At 52.5% G+C, this 17,027-nt stretch overlaps 1 protein-coding gene across 1 annotated transcript in view; it reads right to left on the bottom strand.

Annotated features, from left to right (window-relative positions):
- IPO9 (importin 9) overlaps positions 1 to 15,442 on the bottom strand; it is a 39,386-nt gene extending 23,944 nt beyond the window's left edge. The window contains exons 1-7 of the mRNA XM_025285237.3: positions 15,251 to 15,442; positions 5,264 to 5,325; positions 4,958 to 5,044; positions 4,004 to 4,205; positions 1,359 to 1,447; positions 629 to 715; positions 65 to 184 (exon numbers count right to left, since the gene is read on the bottom strand). Of these exons, the coding sequence (XP_025141022.1) occupies positions 65 to 184; positions 629 to 715; positions 1,359 to 1,447; positions 4,004 to 4,205; positions 4,958 to 5,044; positions 5,264 to 5,325; positions 15,251 to 15,410 (807 nt within the window). The 5' untranslated portion in view covers positions 15,411 to 15,442. The remainder of the gene's footprint in view (positions 1 to 64; positions 185 to 628; positions 716 to 1,358; positions 1,448 to 4,003; positions 4,206 to 4,957; positions 5,045 to 5,263; positions 5,326 to 15,250) is intronic.
- Between the last annotated feature and the right edge of the window lie 1,585 nt (positions 15,443 to 17,027).

Below are 17,027 nucleotides of genomic sequence, written 5' to 3'. Positions count from 1 at the left end.
GAGAAAAATTACTGGTGTCAGACCACCCTGCAGACTCCCAGCACCCCCAACAGCAAGCACTCACCTTCAGGACCTCCATCTTGAACCCACTGTCTGACGTGGGACCGTCTGGGATCTGCAGGGCCTGGACAAAGGCCTCTGTGAACTGCTGCACCACAGGAAAAATCAGGACTTTGGCTGCACCCTGAAGGCAGAAATTACAATCAGTCCTGGACTCAGCCCGAATCTATGGCATCCAGGCACATGGCACCTCCAGACCCTCCAGGCTCAGGCCCTCGTCAGAAGGGTGTGGCCACACGGTCACTGGAGGTGTCCCCAGGGTCTGCTGTGTCCTTATTCAACACTGGCGGCTCCTCACCAGGAGCTTCTTCAAACCACTCCTGATCCCAGGGACTGGTATTTCTTAGCTAGGCTGGTCCCACACAGGAGGCAATGAAAGCACAATAAAGCCCTGGGTGCCAGCTAGTGCGAAAAGGATGCAGGACAAGATACCAGGAAAAGACAGACTCAAACGAAAGGAGACCCAGCTGCACATGGACGCTCACTGCATCAAAAGCACGGCTGCTGCGCCCAACACACCCCGCCAGCGTCCAGGGCAGGCCAGCGGCCACGACAGAGGCGCGCTCACCTTCTCCAGCTCCTCCATGTTGCATATCATGTGGGCACAGGTGGTGAAGATCTCCACGGCTCGGGAGCGGGTTCGGATCCCATACACCTGGGAGCGAGTCACAGCAGGGCTGTGAGGCTAACGTGCGTGCACGTGTGACTCAACTGTGACCACTCAACCCTGACCTGGGACTGGATCCCCGAGAGACAGGAAATGTCTACCATTCCTGTCCAGGGCACAGATTTATTTAATCCACAGAATAAAAGGAAACACAATGTGAGAACTTACTAGAATCGACCTTGTATAGAGTCCCCTGTGGGCTAATCTGACTGAAAACATGAAGCTGGGTACACCTCGGAATCCCAACACAGTGTAGTGCTTTCAAAATACAGCCCCTGGCTAGGGATGGGGAGGAGCAGCGAGGCTGAAACATTCCCCAGTGAGCAGTCATCAACCCAACACATGCAGTAAGGCCCGTGGTGAGCACTGCGGGAGACTGTCCCCGACACGCGGCTGAGGGGGCAGGCGGGTGGGTGGCCCCAGAGGGGCCTGAGCAGCCCCACGGTGGCAGCTTGGAGCTCCAGCAGCCCCTCCGCTCTCCTCAGAGGCCTGGCCTCCCAGTCGCAAGGGAAGGGGCCGAGGCTCGTCAGACGCAGCCCTCGGTCAGCTCTTGTCTTCAGGTATGGGATAAGCAGCAGACACAACAGGCTCCCGAGAGCCAGGGCCGCTCTCGGCAATGGGAAGCCCCTACCTCGGCCATGGTGAAGATCTTGTACATCTCTGGGAGGATGACGGGTGCAACTAGCGGCATCTGCGTGTCGGTGACTTCTCGAGTGAATTCTACAGAGAAGAAAGCAGGCAGTAAAAATAACACTGCTTTATAAAGACATTCGTCTGACAACTGCTGGACTGCTTTAGGGAGCACGCAGGGAAGACGCTGGCCAGGAGCCCTACCCTGGGGCAGGGAAGCGGCGTGAAGCATTTGTTAGAAGGGAAAGGAGCACTGCAGGGGAAAAGGAGCGCACACCAGACTGTGGAGAGCGCGCGGCCACTGGAGAACCTGGGCTCAGCCTGGCCTGCGCCCGGTGCCGGCACCTAGGCGCACCTGGGGGTGCCTCGCCGGGTTCCGCCTTCAGCACCTGCCCCCCTGAAGCCGCCGTGACACAGGTGAGACAGCCTGGGAGACACCAGGGTCCCGCTCCAGCCTACACATGGGGACAGCGGCGCTGACCAAGGTCAGGCTGCTGCTCAGAGGAAGAGCAAGGGGTCGCTACCCCGTCAGTCTGGCCATCGAACCAGACTTTCCCTTTACGTCCAAAACCTCACGAGGCACCGAGGCAGCAAGCTGAGCTCTGAAATGCATCACTGAAAGTGAAACACAGGACCCGAGCCCACGTCTGCTCACTTGTCTGCTGCTTAACCAACTGCATTTTGTACTCTGATGCTCATTCTTCAATTTACAGCCCTTCATGTAGTTAAGTCCAAAATAAGTTTTCTGAGGACACTCATCAAGTCAGAGAAAGTGCAGGACGCCAGCAGCTGCGTCTCCAAAGCGCTTTGAGACGGAAGAGGGAACCAAGGCCTGTGTGTCAGCGGGCTCAGCCGTGACAGCTGGGCCTGCAGTGCCTGCCCAGTCAGCCCTGGTTCTCGTGGATGAACGGTGAGTTTAATGGGAAGCCTTGCGAAACCAGGCAGACAGGAGCAGGGCCTTGAACAAGCCCGACGAGCCCCTTCTCCTCCTGGCCTCCTGTCCACCCACAGCACCCTGCACCCTGCACACGCGCCTCAGTGGCCCCCAGAGCGCGGTCCAGCCTCACGGACCAGCTCCCTGGTGTGAGGTGGCGCTCTCCACCCACGTCCGCTGCCTCCAGCACAGCAGCTTCCCCGCCAGCTCCTTCCCTGCGGCCTAGTGCAAAGTCATCTCACTGAGCAGAGCCCCCAGCCACACAGCGAGGGCTCTGCAGTGAGACAACTCGGGGACACAGACAACCACCGTTTCCTCCAGGTTTTACAAGGAGCAGCTGAACTTTGTGTTGGCAGACAGGGAGGGAGTAGGCTTCCTTTCCTTAGCAGAAAACAGATCTGTTAATTGATATTTTGGCATCAAGAGGCTGTGAGTAAAGAATCCTAGAAAGCTCACTCCACAGAAGGGTACGAGAGGCCACCTGAGAAGTAAGCCACACGGAGCAGCAGAGCCACGAGCAGGGAAGCCAGAGTCTGAGCAGACAGCGTGTGATTTTCTCAGCTGGGTGGCTGCATGTGCCATGAGCACGTGTCACAGGTGATCAACACAAGTGCACCCAGCTGGGCGGTGCGACAAGGCAGGGGGCGTGGGAGGAGGGGGCATGAAAAGAAACGCGAGGAGGGGCTGCCTTTGGACGCAGATCTGGCACAACCGTCAGTGTTAGACTGCTGCCGTGGCTCAGCTGCTCAGTCGTGTCCGGCTCTTTGCAACCCCATGGACTGTACCATTCCAGGCTTCCCTGTCCTTCACCACCTCCTGGAGCTTGCTCAAAGTCAGTACTAGATCAATTTGTAAAATTGGGCCCCGATGCCAAGTTTAATAAAGCAAGACCTGTAGAATGCCGTTCCTAACTAAGTAAGAATACATGTCAGGAGAGATGGCAGATCACGGAGGAGAAAAGATATGAAAACCTGTAAAAGAGAGGGGACCGTGCTTTCTGACACGTCAACATCCAGCGGCTAAGGTCCAGACAAGGACTCCCTGAAAGCAAAGCAGAGGCGGTGGGAGGAAGCAGGGCAGGATCTGCAGGGGCAGGGCTTCCGGCCGTGGCGGGGCTGGGGCCGCTTAAGAGCAGGCCTTTGAGAGACTGACAGACTACCCATGCTTAGAAGAGCTCCTCACCAAACCTCTTAGGACTAAAAGGTCAAGTATTTCTCTCAACGGCTCACACCAAAGATTACACATTTCCTAAGCTGGCCAAGTGAAGGTCCTGATTACATTGTGTGACTGTTTTTATCTTCTTTCCACATTCCCAGAAAAACTTGACTACTCTTATCTTTGCATTGAACTACGTAGAAAATACTGTGTAATGATGATGATAATCACAACAGCCACGATCTCCCGCAAGCCTGCTGTGCCGGCACAGGACACCTCACTGAGACGAGCTCACCAAAGCCACCAGAAGCCCCTGCCAGGGGAACAGTACCCTCACCTGACCTTTACACACCAGGAAAACTCAGGTTTAAGAGATGAGCAGGTCGGGTCAAGGTATAGCCAGACTGTGAACTGCAGTCTGCACGCTGGACTGCCACGCGTGACCCTCTCCTGAGGGGGAGGGTCCCTGACATGGGAGGGCAGCTTGGAGGTGAGAGCCGGGAGGAGTGGGGGGCGCATGGGGTCCAAGGTCCGAGGCCAGGCTGCGGCGCCCGTACCTGTCAGCACCCGCATGGCACCGTGGACGGCGTTCACGTCTCCGCTCACCAGCATCTCCATGAGCAGGTTGAAGAGCTGCGGCCAGGCCTCGGGCCAGTCCCAGTGTGCGATGGCTGACACTGCGTAGGCCACGCTGGAGCGCACCTTGCTTATGGACTCCCTCAGGCCGTTGGGCAACAGTTCCCGGATGACTATCTTTGCCTGGAGAGGAGAGAAGCCCGCCTGCGTCTGACCGGGGTGAGAGAGCGGCAGGTCGCTGCCCAGTTCATGTGCTGGAAAAGCAGCGTGGGGGGGACACTGCACACCTGTGCAGAGCCCCACACACACTGCACCCCGAGTCACCCACGGCTCCACACTCACGCTGTCCACGAGCTCCACACACACTGCACCCTGAGTCACCCATGGCTCCACACTCACACTGTCCATGACAGGAACCACCAGGCACATGCGGCCATTTAAAGTGATGAAAACTAAATGAAATTAAAAACTGAGCTTGTCAGCCGCCTGAGCCCCATCTGAAGCGCTCGGCACCACGCACGGAGAGCAGCTGTCCCAGACGGCACACGCACGGAACACTCCCACTGTGGCAAGTTCCAAAGGACCTCAGACCTTGAAATGTCATAGGGCCCCAGGACGGCTGCACAGCACTGGACCAGGGAGGAATGCTACCTCATGCAACCCGCAAACAATTCTCTGAAGCTGGAATTTTATTAGATATTTAGGAAACTGAACCTCAGAAGTTATACTTTTAGAACATTTCGTAGCTAGTAAAAGGCAGGCTGGAATGTGAACGAGGTCCGCCTGGCACTCGAGCTCTCTTATCTGCAGCACGTTGCCTAGAACGGCAGCCGCCAATCACTCCATCCCCTTCTGCCCAGCCTCGTGACAGCCCCAGGCTCCTACGATGGCCCCTCAAACCTCCACAGCAAGACAAGTCAAGTGCCTCTCCTCACCCTTTCTGTGGTCTCAGGAGGCCTGAACTTCTCCGACTGGGCACACCAGTGAGTCTCCACATACTGTTTCAGGATGACTGATGCCAGCTGTGAAGGAAACAAGCCAGTGGGAAAGCGAGGAAAGCCTCTCTTCACACACTCACCCATGCACGGGGCCTGACACGCCCATCTGAAACCTGTGCAAACCTGGTGCGAAACTCTAAGTTATTTATAAATTGGCCTTACCCTTTCACTTTCCCATAAAAAAGTTTTACCACCAAGTAGAGAGAACTTACTTATAAACGGGGCCAGTCAGTCTTGACTTACCTGACGGATCGCCAATGCCCCCTGGGGATCGACGGTCAACTCTGCCAGGTGGACACCGAATTCTGGAAGAGAAAACTTCACTGTGAGTCTAAGAGCACCCAGGAAAGCCACAGCGGTTTACTGGGCTCTAACCCTGATGCCAACAAGAAAGATCTCAGAGAAGAGTCTGATTCGGTGTCTCCAAAGGTGCTGGTGACTGCTCAGACTAACTCCTCTAAGAAAGACGAACAGGGAGCCTGCAGCGTGGGGCTGCTTGCCGTGGACAGTCCCAGCACCTCTCACTTCCCCCGTCACTGCGCCCTGTCTTGCCCTTCAAGGTGGCAATAAACGCAGTGTCTAATCGAAAACTGGTGCTACCTAACCCCAAAGAAAACTTAAAAGCTGAGACTTCAGGAGTTGCCCAGATCTACGCCATCAGGTAAGAGATGATTAAGTCTAAGAAAATATGCTCTTAACAGGCTTAGTCCTAAAAACACAACCGTTACAAGCCAACAGTTTCTAATAAGCAATGTAAGTGGTAATTTCAAAATGCATACTGGGGGCTTCCTTGGTGGTACTGTGGGTAAGAACCCTCCTCTCCACACAGGGGACATGGTCTGGATCCCTGGTCTAGAAGACCCCACGTGCCATGGGGCAGTGAAGCCCGTGCTCCCTGAGACACGCCACCGCAACGAGAAGCTCGAGCACCACAACCAGGAAAGGCCGTGCAGCCAGAGACCCAGCACGCGCGTGCACGCACACACCACAGACACACACACACATACACACACACACAAGCACATACGGGGAGGCTGCATGTACCACAACCAGGAAGGCCACGCGGCCACGGAGACCCAGCACGCGCATGCACACACACACATACACACAAGCATACACACACACACACACACACACACACAAGTGCATTCAGGAAGGCTGCGTGCACCACAACCAGGAAGGCCATGCGGCCACGGAGACCCAGCACACACACACGCGCGCGCACACACATAAGCATATGGGGAGGCTGCCACGCTCACTCCCAAGTTAAAATTTAGATCCTTCAATGCAATCCCTGTCAAAATTCCAATGACTGTCCTGTAGAGATAGAAAAACCCATCCTAAATTTCATATGGAATCTCAAGGGATCCCAAATAGCCAAAACAATCTTGACAAAGACTACCTGAACTGGAGGATCCACTCCCCACTTTCAGAACTTGCTACAAATCGACAGCAATCAGCAGTGTGGCGCTGGCGCAGAGCCAGTCACACAGGCCAGCAGGGCAGGCCGCTCGACGCGGACAGGGCAGCCTGATCAACAACGGGCGCTATGCCAACTGGACACCCACGTGCAGAAGGATTAACCTGACCCTCAGCTCACACCATATACAAAAATTAACTCAAAATGGCTCAAGCACAGGTGGGATCTTAGTTCCCCAACCAGGGACTGAACACAGGCCCCCTGTATTGGGAGCGCAGAATATTAACCAATGGACCACCAGAGAAGTCTCCTTGTCTGAGAAAGTCTTAATTCTTCAGCTTTAAAGGTTAACTTAGCAGATACAGAATTCTAGGTGGGTAATGTATTTTCTATGATCACGTTAAATACTTCACTCCACTCCTCTCCTGCTTGTATGGCTCCTGAAGAGCCGTCCAACGTAACTGTTAACTCTTGTTCCTCCACAAATAAGGTACTCTTTTCCTCTGACTCCTTTTAAGATTGTCTCTTTCTCTTGGTTTTCTCCAGTTTGAATATGCTAGGCACAGCTGTATTTTAGTCTTGCTGGTCCTAACTTCTGTCCAATTAAAATTTTAAGGTAGTCAAATTTATCAATCTTTTGCTGCCTTTGGATTTTGGGCCATAGTTAGAAAGCCTTTCTTTATGCCAAAGATAAAGAAAAATTTTCCCATACGTCTTTCTACAATTTTTATGGTTTCTTTTTAAACATTTAGGTTCTGAATCCCTTCGCCGCTTATTTTTTGTATGGTGTGGGAATGGATCTAATCGCAACTGCTCCCCACGCAGCTGTCCCCGCTCCTTTACTGAAGGTCTGTCCTTACCGCGATGTTTTGAGATGCCACCTTTACCAACACCAGGCTTGCAGCGGCTTGCGTCTGTGCCCAGGCTTGCTGCTTTATTCCGCAGCCCTACCTGCCCGTCTGTGTGCCAGTGCCGCGCGCCTGTTTCGACTGTAGAGGCTTCAGGTGAGGTTCCAGCGTCTGCGAGAACTAACCCCTCTTCCGTTTGCCGCTTTCGGTGTTTTGGGAGCTACTCCTTCCAAGCTTACTTTTTGGTGACCTTCAGAATCAACCCGTCTCACTCGTCTAGAAGGCAGCGCTGTCCTATCGAAGGATAGCTCACCGTCCCATTCGTGCATGCCCGCTTTCAACCCTTTCAGGAGGTTAACGCTGCCCCAATAGTCTTGCGCATGGTTCCCGTGCATTTCACTCCTGAGCGTTTAATCTGTCACTACTGTAAACTCCTTAAAAAAACAAAATCACTATACCCTCTAGCCTTTTGCTGTTTGTGTATGTGAAGGCTACTGATTCTGTGTTTTAACTTTTTTGTATCTTTAATTTATGCTACCTTACTGGATTCTTACTCATTCTTATTACATTCTTATTTTAAGCTACAATTACTGATACAATCCTATGGCACTTAAGTCTCACTCAGGAAAGGAGAGTTCTTGCAAGACTAAAAAAGTTGCCACATTCTTTCTATAGCAGTTACTAAGTTATTAAATCACAAGCAAACAGTTCAAATCTGCAGAACTACCTCTAAAAACACTGAAGTCCATTCTAATTCTTAGGGTTAATCTGGCTAGTTCTGTCTCTGTTAAGTTTCATAAAATGCATTTTTACTAGAATAAACAATAGGTCCCTACAACCCAAAGATATGGGAGTTAACTTTCCCAATGGACTAACATAGATGAGTCAGACTGCTTGGATACTGACCAAAGCTCAAGCTGAGTGGGAGAAAAACCCCTGAAGTGCACGTGTGACACCCACGGAAGGGGGAGAGGGGAAAGGGCGCCTCTCAGGGACTTCACACGCCCTCTGACCTCAGATCCTCGGCGTGTGAACGGGTGCTAACCTGACGGCTCCAAGTCGGCTAAGAAGCTCGGGATTCTCTCCCCTGAACCCCGCCCGCCGATCCTGGACCCCGTCCGCGGATGCTGGTGAGCCTGTGTGAGGCCCTTCAGAACGTCTGTAACACACTCACAAGTTACCTGGGACACACACAATTTTCTTTTAAGGTGTCATTTCAACAATGGTTGCACGGACCACTCTGATGCAGGTATTAATGTCCCTGCCAAAAGTACAAGGTCTGGATCACCACTACAGGGACAAACGAGATCCAGATAAACAAAATCTTTAACCACAAGGTGTGAAAAAGAAAGATACTGAGGTATAAAATGGGGCATTTTTGAAAAGGACTTGAAACTTGAGTGGAGACTATAAAGCTTAAGCCGGTCTGAATAATTACCTCCCAACGCAAGCACAGATAGAGGTGGAGCGCTCACACTGAGGCTCACAGAATGGAGAAGGAACCAGGCCTTTCCCACCAGCCCACCCTGCACCCGTCAGAAAAGTCATTACTGCAGAAGACCAGGCGAACTACACAGGGGCCCTTTCTCACCAACCCAAGAACTGCCAAGCCCACTCTTTTTAAAGAAGAGCTTTGTGTGAACACACGCTTTCCATCCAAGGCCATGAGGAGGTGGTAGTCTGGTGAGGGTCACAGTAATTGGGAGCTCTTCAGTCAAACATAATATTTAAATTCATCTTGTCCTGGAACCTATCAAAGATCACCAACCACCGTGCTTCAAACATCGCTGAGATTGCAGTAAAAGATGGTGAGAGGAAGAGACCACGAGAAGGTTAAGATCCATGTGGGGGCCCCAAAACCTACGTCAGCCAGGGGATTTGTACCTACAACCTGGTTCCACAGAGGATTTTGTCTGCAAGTTTATTTCCTCCACAGAAGAAAGAAGAGGCTTGAAAGTTCAAAAAGATGACTCTCTGCTCAAAAGCCTTAATGGAAATAAAAATCTTCAAAGAGTATCACCTAAGGACAAATCTTTAAAATAGAATGGATAAACAGAATAGATTTTCTTCACCACAGGCTCCCAGAGTTTCAAAGACAGTGTCATGATCAACTTTACTTTGGAAACCCCAAAAATTCAAAGACAAAGAGCTCATATACATTAGGTTAAAGGGGGATATAAGAAGGAAGATAGCAATTTTATTTAACCTAATCTATTCTAGACTATGGGCTTCCCTAGGGGCCCAGACAGTAAAGCGTCTGTCTGCAATGCAGGAGACCCGGGTTTGATCCCTGGGTTGGGAAGATCCCATGGAGAAGGAAACAGCAGCCCACTCCAGTATTCTTGCCAGGAAAATCCCATGGACCGTGGAGCCTATACCCCCATTAGAAATATAGGCTATCTGTCACAATAGAAGTTTCATACTATAAGATTTAATTTTATTTTCAGTTAATCTTAATTTACTTAAAAAATCATAAGTGTGACAAGGTCTGGCACTGGTGCTATGCAGATGGTGAACTCTGCATCTATAAGAGTGACACACAGGACAAAATGCCACGGAAAACCCGCAAGCTCTCTGACTTACTTTAAAACTTATCAATACCATTGCCTTATCCACTGATGACTTCTGTGAAGTAGGAAAAACTCCTCTTTACAGATATTCACTTAACAAAGATAATATAGTAGTTTTTGATGCACTGTAACTAAGGATATCCATAAAGAAAAAAGTATTTTTATTTTGCTGTGTGTTGGGGGATTTTCAGTTCTGCTGAAATTAACGTAATTTCTTCAAAAAGCATGAGAACACCTGAATAACTTACTTTGGGATGATTAAGGCAAGGAAAATACAAGAGACACAGACAGGCATAGCTCTCTTACTTCGTCTTGCTTGAAAAGGGCAAATACAGATTAAAGTAAGATTCAATCTATGAAGTTAAGCCAAAGAGGGACATTCTCAAGCAGGCTCTAAGAAGTCAGCTTTCTAAAGCCATTTTCCTTAAGCAATTGCATTTCTCTGGTTCCCTTTCCCAAGACGAGGAAGGACAGGCCTGTGAACCTGGGTTCGCACCAACTCCAAGTGGGGCTGGATTAACCTTTAACCCGACCCCACAAGGTGCCCTCGAAACTCCTTTGGAGGAAACCTCTCACTCTCTCCAAACCACCCTCCGGCCTTTCAGTCTCTGTTGCCCTCTCTGGTTTTCCCTGCTCCCCTTTCTTTCACTTCACCCCACTAGGCAAAAACAGGATCCTTCTACAACTTGGCTTAGAAGGGAAGCTCCAAGGACAGCATGGAGGAGAAAGGATAAGCTAAGAAATACAAGCTCCTGGTCTCAAGGGCCGACTGGAGACTTGAGGCTGGACGGTCAGGAAAGCTCCTGTTTCAAGAACTGGGGACCAGCTTGTCTGGGAAGGAGGGAGTCTCTGGGGAAGCCACCTTTCTCACAGGACTGTCACAAAACCACAGCTGAAAGGAGAAAGAAAACTCCACCACTGGCCTTTTTCCGAGCGCGGCCGCCTTCCGCGGGGCTCAGTGCCCGCCACGCGCCCAGGAGTGCATCTGGATCCTGGAGGGGCTCCCTTCGCAGCTGACAGTGCTTACGCTACACTGCAAGAGAGCCAGAAAAGCGCTCGTGAGAACCAGGAAGCAGACCTCAGCCCGCAGGCACCGGAGACGGAGTAACACAGATGTCTGGGCAACAGGAGATGCCAGGAAAAGCGCGCGAGAGAATCCCCCTCCCCAGCTCAACACAGCAGTGGTGGGAGGAAAGGAAAAAATGTATTTTCTGTGACCTATCTGCTGGGAGCAAGACATAAAAAACTAAGTCAAGGCCAAATGTCTTCATTTCTAACAAGAAGAAATAACTAAAAGAAGAAAACCACCTAGGCTCTCACGTCATATAAGCAAGTTTACCGTCTGCCCCGCAGTGCAGGGGCCGTGCGCTCAGCCCCGATCAGGGAACTAAGATCCCACACGCCACGCAGCCAGTAAGTGCGCGCCGCAGCCAAAGGCCCCCAGTGAGAACACGAGGACCTGAGTGCTGTAACCGGCCCGACACAGCAGAGCACCAAGTGTCAAAAGAAAGCCTGTACTATGCTGGCCTGGAGAATTAAAGCTTACGAATGAAAGCAACACATTCCAGCACTCAGGTGATGCTGCTCTCAGAGGAGAGGAGACCGAGAAGAGAAGACGGAAACAACTGTGTTCTGAGACATAAAAACAGGCTGAGCATAAATACACCAAAAATGAAGAGCTGACACTCTTAAAAGTCACGATCGTGGTGTAAGTTGCGCGCGTACACACACACACACACACACACACACACACACACACACAGAGTTCAAAAAGCTGAGTAGAGAACATCAGACTTTGATGTAAGAGACCTTCAATAGTTCACAAACTTTCCTTCTTTTAAATTACCATGTTTATAAGATGCGTGATATGATCCCACCTATTAAATAAAATGGAATTAGAAGAACACTTGAACAGATCAAAAAGACTAATTCCTACTTTACGGAGGCAGAACTAAATTCCTACAAACACTGTTGATAAAACACAAAATCGCAACCTTCCTAAGGAGACAAAGGGCACCAATCATCTGCTGGAATTGTACTATGCAGCCCGGGACCCTCCAGACTCTGAAGTGCTAAGCGTCTCAGGCTGGCAGCGCCGTCTGAAGAGGGTGGCTCTATGTCCTCTGCCCGTCAGCCCTGTTTACAGGCTGCACGAGTCGAGAAGGCTTGCTGGGTTCCCTCAGGTGCCCAGTGACCGGGGAAGCAAGACAATCACTCCAGCACACCAGGCTGATGTGAACAGCCCGTCCTCATCCTTTCAAAGCTAACCCACTACACGAGTCAGGTGGATCTCTCAAACACATACACTTCTTTGGCTTAAGAGAACAGACTCCCATACTGGAAAATATGGGAACTGGTGAGCGATGAGTTATTTCCTGGAAAATACCTGCTTGCTGGCTGAATGACCCAGATGTACCTTGGGTTCCAGCACCTCAATTTTCCATGATAAGTGCTTCTTAAAATTTCTTCTATACCAGACTCTGCTCAGAGCATGACAACCTCTTGTCTGTCTACTTAACATGGACTTTACAACTGACCTGTGTCTTCCGCCCCAAATTAAATGAGAGATTCTTCCACTTAATCTCCAAGACTCAGGGTCATCACTCGGCAGCCAAGGAAGGTAGCAGACTGTTTGTCAAAGGGAGCAGATGAGTTGATCTCAAGGGTCGCCCGGGACCAGCTCCCACGTGAGGCAGGAATAAGTGGCTCATAAAGACAGTGTCCCGCCACTTCACGGCAGATAGATGGGGAATCCGTGGCAACAGTGGCTGACTTTATTTTTCTGGGCTCCAAACTCACTGCAGAAGGTGACTGCAGCCATGAAATTAAAAGACACTCCTTGAAAGGAAAGTTATGACCAACCTAGACAGCACATTAAAAAGCACAGACATTACTTTGCCAACAAAGGTCCGTCTAGTCAAGGCTATGGTTTTCCAGTGGTCATGTATGGATGTGAGAGTTGGACTATAAAGAAAGCTGAGAGCAGAAGAATTGATGCTTTTGAACTGTGGTGTTGGGGAAGACTCTTGAGAGTCCCTTGGACAGCAAGGCGATCCAACCAGTCCATCCTAAAGGCGATCAGTCCTGGGTGTTCATTGGAAGGACTGATGTTGAAGCTGAAACTCCAATCCTTTGGCCACCTGATGCGAAGAGCTGACTCATTGGAAAAGACCCTGATGCTGGGAAAGATTGAGGGCAGGAGGAGAAGGGGACGATAGAGGATGAGATGGTTGGATGGCATCATCAACTCAATGGGTTTCGGTGGACTCCAGGAGTTGGTGAGGGACAGGGAGGCCTGGCGTGCTGCAGTCCACGGGGTCGCAAAGAGTCAGACACGACTGAGCCACTGAACTGAACTGAAAGACAGTGTGGCTATTCGAGGGGTCTAGAAACAACCATGTCTGGTTGTCATCCAACCTTGGGCCTCATGGAACCAAAAAAGGATCAAAAGACCACAAATAATAATAGACAGCAACTCCCAGATTTCCCATTAACGCCCAAGTTTTAAGGAAGTGTATTTCCTAGGACCAGAAAGCAAGGTTTCTCCTACTAGTATAAAACCAGAGCAGGAAGCAACTCCAAAGGAGTGGAAAAGATTCATTCTTTTGCAAGAACAGCTGCTCACCTTGGCCTGCAGGGTGTTCTAACGCTGGGAGCAAGGCCCTGCCCGCTTCACCAGGCCAGACAGCTGGCTGAAGCCTGGCTGGGAAGCCACGTGCTCTGTTTTCATTAAAGAAGAAAGCAACCATGGAAAGGAAACGTGTGAGAATGAGAATATGAGACAGAAGGGACTCTGCACCCAATGGCAAAACACAGCATGTCAAACACCAGGAGAGGAAGAGAGAGAAGCAAGGCACCGCTTCTGAGGGCGGGATCGCCACCCTCCCTCCGAAACAGGTTACTGAAAGGGATTTGTCTATAGTTTTTACTTAACAGGAATTAGAATATTTAAAAACCTAAATAACCTCCAAAGGTCCAAAGTACTGCATTCAATTCCACAGACTCGATATAGCCCGGCACACTACATCCCACAGCTGCGTCTACGCCTTCCTACTGGGCCGCCAGCAGCACGAAGTCTCTTCACACCTCCAAGCACGTTCCCTAAGTTATGCGGGGTGTGTGTGTCAATCTATTCCCATCAGTGGCAGCGATCAAATGCAGAAATTCTGCCCTTGTGTTTAATTTTTCACTTTGAGATCCAAAAAGATGAAGTAAGAGAGCAGAACTGCAACAAGATCTCAAGATGATGGCTGACTCTGCCTAGATGGGACCGTCTTGCTGGCTGTGGCGGAGGGGCCCAGAGCCCAGCTCTAACAGGAGCCAGGCTCGCCTTCCCGAGGGGCACCGGGCACCCTGGTGCCACCCAGGGAGGGCACCACATCTTCAACATCACTCAAGCCGTAACCTAAATGTGACAAAGTTCCTCTGCTTCTTTCTCCTTCATACCCAAGGGAGGCAGAGGCATAAGTGTGAGTAAAGGAATTTCACCTAGTAGGCAGAGATGACTCCCGCAGGTCAGTCTGCATACGGCTCTCAAAAGAGCTTTCTCCTGCCCAGTGGCTGCTCCTCTTACAGGGTCTGACATTCACAAAACAATGACAGTTAAAACTGGGCCTTCAAAATGGTCCTCAACCCGCAAAATCCCAGATCTCATAACTTAGGTTTTCAAGAGCTTTCTCATGCTGTGGGCGAATACAAAATTAAATTTATGGGAGCTTTGTGTTAAATTGTTAAAAAAAAAACAAACACACACAAAACCCTCAGTCCATAGGAGGGCCAACTCCCATGGCCAATCTGAGAGGTTGTGGGGCCGTCCTGCTGAGCTCCGGGAGTCCGCAGGTTTGGAGTTTTGCCCACGAAGCCCCGACGGGCCAGCCGTGTTCCCGACAGAAAGCTCGAGCGAATTCCCCTCCTCGGGTTTCAGGATCCAACGCTCGTCGGAGCGTGGCTGCCCCGGGGCCTGCAGAAAGGCCCGCTCGGCAGGAGCTGGCGGACCACCTCAAACCAAAGGCTTGTCTCGTTCTCCATCACTCTCGAGCTCCCAGTAGAAGGAGGGGGACAAAGACGCAAAGACAAAGGACGGCCGGCCCCTCCGAACAGCGGCGGCCGATCGGAAGACCGGCGGGGACGGGGCGGGGCGGGGAGGCGCCCGCACAGAGACCGACTCCCGGGGACGGGTGCGGAGGCCCCGCCAGGCCCCCGGTGGGCCGCCGCGCCCGGGAGCGCGCCCCCAGCCCCCAGCCCCGAGCCCCGGGCTGCCCGGAGCCCTCCGCGTCGCCGCCCAGTCCGGCCCTCTAGGCCAGGCCTCCCCGGGCCCAGTCTCCGGCCGGGGCTCGGGCAGCGGCCAGCGCGGCCCAGACCCGCCGCCCTCACGGCGGCCCGCCTCACTCACCCTCCGTCACCTCCAGCACCTTAATCTGCTCCTCAGCGGCCGCCCGCACCTCCTGCACCGGGGACAGAATCCCGGTGAGCGTGTCCACCAGCGCCTCCTTCAGCCCCTGGGCCACCGGCCCCGGCAGTCCCGAGGCCGCGCCAGCCGCCGCCGCCGCCATCTTGCCCCGCGCCGCGCGCCCGCCCCGCCGCCCGCCCCGCGGCCCGCCCCGCCGCCGCCGCCGCCGCCGGACGGCTCCCGCGCGCGGCCAATCCGCAAAGCCGCGCCTGCGCGCTGGCCGGTGGAGGCGCGGGGGCGGGGCCGCGGGGCGGGCCTCCGGCGACAGCGCCGCCTGCCGCGGGGACGAGAACTGCACCGTCTCCACAGGAGCCGGACCCGGTGGCGGAAGAGGGGCGGCCAGCTGCCGGTGCGCAGCGTCCGCTGGAACGCAGCCCTGACTTCCGCAGGCACGGGTTCCTCAGGTGTAAGACGCCGCGTCAGAAGAGGGCGGGATGAGGATCTGCGGACACGGCTTTAGGGAGAGGATCCGGATTAGCGCCTACTTCAAACCAACCTCTTTTGCCCCCAAACTTGCGAGTTTTCCTCTCTCAGACGGGAATCCAAAGGTCGGGGGAAAGACTGAAGCGACTGGCAGGAGTCCGTTGGCTTTTCGGGTGGGTGAGTCCAGCCCCAAGGACTGGGCCAGGAGAGACTGCCGTGGGAAAGGGCATTCCTTCCCGAGTAAGTGCTTATATGACTATTGGAGAGTAAGCCCTATTAGTTGAGAAACGGTAACTTTTTCCCAAGGAAATTATGGCTGGACCTTAAAGAGGTGGAGGGATGAGTAGTTAATACGGCCCTCCTGGGCCAGCCCGGGGCGAGCCGCAAGCTGTGGACACTGCTGAAGCCTGAAGGGCTGCTGAGAGGGGTCAGCAGTGCAGGGCGGGGGGCTGGGTCCCCTGTTGGACCGGGAGGGTCAGAGCAAATGGGAACAGGCATTCGTTAGTAAGAGGTTCAGGTTAAGCCCCTTAAAAATGTTTCTAGGAACCATGACTCAGTCCCAAGCAGCAAAGGAAACCAGCCATCAGTTCCTAGCCCAGTTCTAAGACTGTGGAGGCTACGTTGGCCACAGGGAGAAGCCATCTCACCTGAGTCTTCTTCCGAAAGAATGATTCCTTCATTACTTACATTGAGAAGAGCTCTAAACCCATTTGCCACCTTCTATTAGATGGCAGAACCCACTCCATCATTCTTGCCTGGAGAACCCCATGGACAGAGGAGCCTGGTGGGCTACAGTCATGGGGTTGCAGAGAGGCAGACACGACGTGGTGCCTAAACCAGCACCATTAGAGGGCAGAGTGGCCTGCGTCACCGGCACAGCTTTGTAGGGGAAAGATGTCCATTTGGAGGCTGCAGTTCCCCAGTAAGAAAGAGGCTGTTCTTTCAGTGGCCAGGAAAAGCAGAATTCCATTAGAACAGCCTCTTTTCTCAGACGTCATGTCACTTTTACCCCCAGAGGAAAACTTAGGCAAGTCCAGAGAGGGGTATGTTTTCAAACATCGTGGCAGTGGATGGAGAATACCAGAGCCTCAATGTCTGCACTGGATGTTTCAGGTTCTGGTGAAGGACGTTGGTCCAGTATGCAGGCAGGACCCCGAGCCACCCCCAGCCAAGGGGGCCGAGAGACTCCTGCTTAAGGACTGAGGAGCAGACAATCTGGGCGGGTGGGTCTTAACTCTGGGTTTGGCAAATGTCCTTCCCCATCAAGGCATGGACCAGAAGATAAATGAGACAAAAA

Source organism: Bubalus bubalis, chromosome 5 (genome assembly GCF_019923935.1).
Source record: "Bubalus bubalis isolate 160015118507 breed Murrah chromosome 5, NDDB_SH_1, whole genome shotgun sequence".
Taxonomy (NCBI): Eukaryota; Metazoa; Chordata; class Mammalia; order Artiodactyla; family Bovidae; genus Bubalus; species Bubalus bubalis.
Note: the sequence above shows the minus strand (reverse complement) of the source record. Positions and strands in the feature narration are given on the sequence as shown.